The 4,477-nt window shown below is 38.3% G+C and overlaps 1 protein-coding gene across 1 annotated transcript; it reads right to left on the reverse strand.

The window, feature by feature from the left end:
- Positions 1-2,505: 2,505 nt before the first annotated feature.
- LOC120207471 lies at positions 2,506-4,100 on the reverse strand. Its single transcript, XM_039206930.1, has 3 exons — positions 3,975-4,100; positions 3,602-3,882; positions 2,506-2,706 (listed from the first exon to the last, which is right to left on the reverse strand). Exons 1-3 carry the CDS (start codon positions 4,083-4,085, stop codon positions 2,661-2,663), a joined length of 438 nt encoding a protein of 145 aa, XP_039062861.1. The 5' UTR covers positions 4,086-4,100; the 3' UTR covers positions 2,506-2,660.
- Between the last annotated feature and the right edge of the window lie 377 nt (positions 4,101-4,477).

Below are 4,477 nucleotides of genomic sequence, written 5' to 3' on the forward strand. Positions count from 1 at the left end.
TATAAAATTGTATAAAATTTGAAGAAAAAAAACTATCACGACTATTTGTCTAATGTAATTTTTCTAGTTTTCTTTAAATAATCTAAGATGATTACATTTGTTCAAAATTTTCTTAGCCTATTGGCAATGCACACACTCTGCAAACTTAACTTAAAGAACACATAACCCCTAAAGAGAATGATCTCCCTTTTATGATTAAAATGAGATTTATATACTTATCTAAATATGTCATACATATATAATTATGAATAATTAGTTCAAATTTAATTACTAGGTGACACTTCAAACACTAAAGAATATATTAACCAATTACAATATTTGAGTTGATTAATATTTGTAGTATAATAGATGCTATCACACATACAATCGGTAAAATCAACGAGATAATGCGTTGAATTTTTTTTTCACGAGATAGTGCCCTCGCCAGATTAATTGCTCAGATGGGGTGATCTCTACAGTCCCACGTCCCTGGGGGTAGGTCGCCATGCACGCCCAGCGACCTACCAGGTCGCCATGCACGCCCCAACACGCAGGGCATCCGAGGCCATCCGACCGAGGCCATCCGAACGAGCTATGAGAGGGCATCCGAGGGCAACCGAGCGAGCTATGCGAGGGAATCCGAGGGCAACCGAGCGATGGTAGATCGCCCGGAGTACATGGCGACCTACAAGGTCGCCCGGAGTGCATGGCGACCTACGTAGGTCGCCATGCACTCCGGGCGACCTACCCTCGCTCGGTTGCTCGGATTCCCTCGCATAGCTCGCTCGGTTGCCCTCGGATGCCCTCGCATAGCTCGTTCGGATGGCCTCGGTCGGATGGCATCGGATGCTCTCGGATGGCCTCGGATGCTTTCGAATGGCCTCGGTCGGATGCCCAACGTGTTGGGACGTGCATGGCGACCTTTGGGGGCTACATGGATTGCATGGCGACCTACCTAGGTCGCTGGGCGTACATGACGACCTATATGGGGACTGTAGAGATCACCCCATTTGAGCAATTAATCTGGCGAGGACACTATCTCGTGAAAAAAAAAATTTCAACGCATTATCTCGTTGATTTTGCCCATACAATCATACTCAATTCAATGAAATCATTTGACTTTGAAGGAATCTATATAATTTCAAACATCGGGGGTTATTTCTTAGTTTCGTCCCCCTTGATTTTAAGGGTGCAAGATGTACGAAGTGCAAAATGTTCTAGGAGTCTAGGCGCAAGGTGTAAGACGCAGGCGTGCCTTTCGTATGCGAGGCTTACATTTTATACTAAAAGATTTATAAATCAATTCTAGACATATATCTACACCCATTATCCTCAATTCACTCATGAAACACTTAAATTCTTCCCCACAGTCTATTCCTTAACCATTGTGTAGACACTTTTTTGACCGAAACATACATATATGCGTATTATATATATATATATATAAATATATATATATATGTAATATTGTTATTTTTATTAGCATATATTCTTTTTTTACAGGCCCCACTACTCCACCATTATCTCAACTACATACCGACCCACCTACTCCACTACCACATGCATCAGGGAGCAAATGGGAGCAAATGGTGTGAATTTGGAGTGTTTGAAATCAGCTTTAAATAAGGTTGGTGGAGGAGAGTGGAAGAGGGAGGAGAGGAATTGAAGGGGGGCCACGTGAAGGGGGTTATTATCTCTTTGATTGTAAAAAGCACTTAGCTTTTAATATTTAAAGTGAGTCTTCAGATCCAGGGGGAGAAATAAATTTGTACGTTCATCGTCTTCCTTGCTTTCTCTTCTTTGGCTCAACCATGTGTTTGCTTTCACCGTCTTTTCCTTAGCAAAGAAAAGAAACGAGAGACGCATCTTTGCTTGCAGTTTCATGTTTTAGCTATGCTTTAACTAGAAAGCAAAACCATAATTCCAAAATGGAAGCAGAATTACAATTGCTCAATATCCTTGTCCAAGCTCAAACCGTTTTGCTCATCCACACACATCACATGCTATATTTGACAATTGAACTGACTCCCATGAGCCTTTCTTATCAAGAACAAAAGCATTAAGAGTTACCTCGCGGCAACCCGCAGTATCTGCTTCACACAGAAACTATTAGAATAGAAACGTGTATTCTGTTGAACTCGTGGCAAAATGTTCACTAAAATAAAATGCTACTTACAAACTAAAGAATGGAGAACAATGCACAAGATTAAAAGCAAACAACAAAATGTACAAGGTTGACACTCTTCAGGATAACAACCATAACTAGTTTACTTGAACTTCATTTGTTTTCATGTCTCCACATGCAATATTAAACCCCATACACACAACAGGAAATAACTTGCTAAGTTGAAAGTTAACATACAAACTAAAGAATGTAGAACAATGCACAAGATTAAAAGCAAACAACAAAATGTACAAGGTTGACACTCTTCAGGATAACAACCATAACTAGTTTACTTGAACTTCATTTATTTTCAAGTCTCCACATATGCAATATTAAACTCCATACACACAACGGGAAATAACTTGCTAAGTTAAAAGTTAACAAACCAGCATGAAAAGTAGTAGATCCGGAACACAAGTAGCAGCAGTTTACAACACAAAAATGCTAAAAGTTAGAACGGACAATTTTATTCCATAATATTTGGGGCAGCAGCGCAGAGGAAGCTTATCAGAGCCATTCAGATGTCACCTTCGCTTTCCTCCCTCTCTCTTCCTACTATTTCACTGCATACGAAAAGGCAGAAATATCACACAATGCAATGATGAATCTCCTTGAGGAGAAAAACAGATCCCTGGACTTTCCCATATGGATCATAAACTTATATGAAGGGTGTTAATTCTGCAGTATCACAAAAGGGTAACTTAAATAAAGGGTGTAAGTTTTGCTGTATCACAGAAGGAAATCATTAATCTTCGACAAAAATCGTTTTTATGGGAGCTCAAGACTATTCAAAGACCATTCAGACAGGTATTTCCAGATACTGATATTTCAGTTTAGACCGCCTAGTCAAGAATATTTGCTACTAAGACCAAGTACTTGTACCATAATTGCAGAACCATTTGACAAAGTATTTTCAATTGGCAAATAATTTGTATGAATTATTTCACAGTGATGATGATTCACAGCTAATAATTAACTTCCTGAAAACTGTCTGGTTCTTATAGAAGAGATAAGTGAAAACGAGTTCTCAATCATGCATTTGTTGCAGAGGTAACGACGAAAATGATTCCAGCACTAATCCCTGATATTATCAATGCCATTGCTTCAGCAGTTCAAATAAGATCCACGGAGCAAAGTATCCAGGGGAAACCATAACATGGCAAATTTATTCATTCCTCAACAAAAGAGAATCCATCTTTCACCCTTTAGTTTGGTAAAGTTTAGTCAGTTCCTCAACATATTTCTCAATACAATATAATAAATCACCAGTGATATATATCCAATTTCATTGTTTATTCAAATGGACTTAACTAAAGAAAATCCACTGTTAATACTCATAAGATAGTACAGTTGAGCATATTATATATAGATTCAAATGTTTGAGCTAACCTAAAAGAAACATATAATAGACTTATACACAACTATTAATAGTATTGAATTTGTAATTAAGAAACGAACCGGAGCATTTCAGTGAGAGTGGCCGCGGTACTTAAGTCGTCAGCTTCCCTTGCTTTGAGGATGCGAAACATAAGAGCAAGTTTAACCTGAGTCCTCGCACTTTGCTGGATTACGAGTCTAGTTTCCCTTTTCAATTCCTCGCACTCCGATTCAATCATATCAAACTTTTCTTTAACTTGTCTTTGCCCTTCCCTGATGCTCTTTTGCTCCTCGCTTATCTCCTCCATTTCTGATTTCAACCTCTTGAAGCTTTTCTCCATGTTCTTCATCCCCTTCCTCCCCTGATCACCAATTCACCGTATCAGTTATATAATTAGCAAGGTATTTAAGAATTGTAACCAAAATCTGAATGTGCAGCAGGAAGTATGATTACATGCTTAGCCTTGGGTTTGAAACCTTTCTTGTTCAGCGCGGAATTCTGAAGACGGCAACGTAAAGAGAAAGGAGCCATTGTTGCAGATGTAAGAGGTTTCCGCAAAAACATTGACCTATCAAAATATTTCCTCGCATTGTTATTATTAGGTCGTACAGACTCGCGTTATCGCGCGAGATCAGTCGATAAAGGACCAGAATCGCGCGAGATCAGTCGATAAAGGACCAGAATCGCGCGACTTTAGCTTTTTAGGTAAAATAATAAAAATATAATAAAAATAGTTTTTTTAAAAAAGGTAAAGAAAAAAATTAAAAAACTTAATTTATTTATCAAATACAATTTTTTTACTGAAATTATAAAAAAATCTTAAAAACTAAAATTTCTCATTTCAACCCATTATCAATTATCACCGGCCATCGTTGGCCATCATCGACATCGTCGAACGGTTGAGTTTTGATCGAAATTACACAGTAGTTCAAATGGTAGTGACGGTGTGGCTTATG

This window comes from Hibiscus syriacus, unplaced genomic scaffold (assembly GCF_006381635.1).
Source record: "Hibiscus syriacus cultivar Baekdansim isolate YM2019G1 unplaced genomic scaffold, ASM638163v2 tig00014773_pilon, whole genome shotgun sequence".
Taxonomy (NCBI): Eukaryota; Viridiplantae; Streptophyta; class Magnoliopsida; order Malvales; family Malvaceae; genus Hibiscus; species Hibiscus syriacus.

Coding starts and splice junctions, on each gene's coding strand:
- LOC120207471 (XM_039206930.1), bottom strand. CDS start 4,085: ATGTTTTTGCGGAAACCTCTTACATCTGCAACAATGGCTCCTTTCTCT. Junction 3,883..3,974: donor TCAAACCCAAGGCTAAGCAT/GTAATCATACTT, acceptor ATTGGTGATCAG/GGGAGGAAGGGGATGAAGAA. Junction 2,707..3,601: donor ACTCTCACTGAAATGCTCCG/GTTCGTTTCTTA, acceptor TTTCGTATGCAG/TGAAATAGTAGGAAGAGAGA.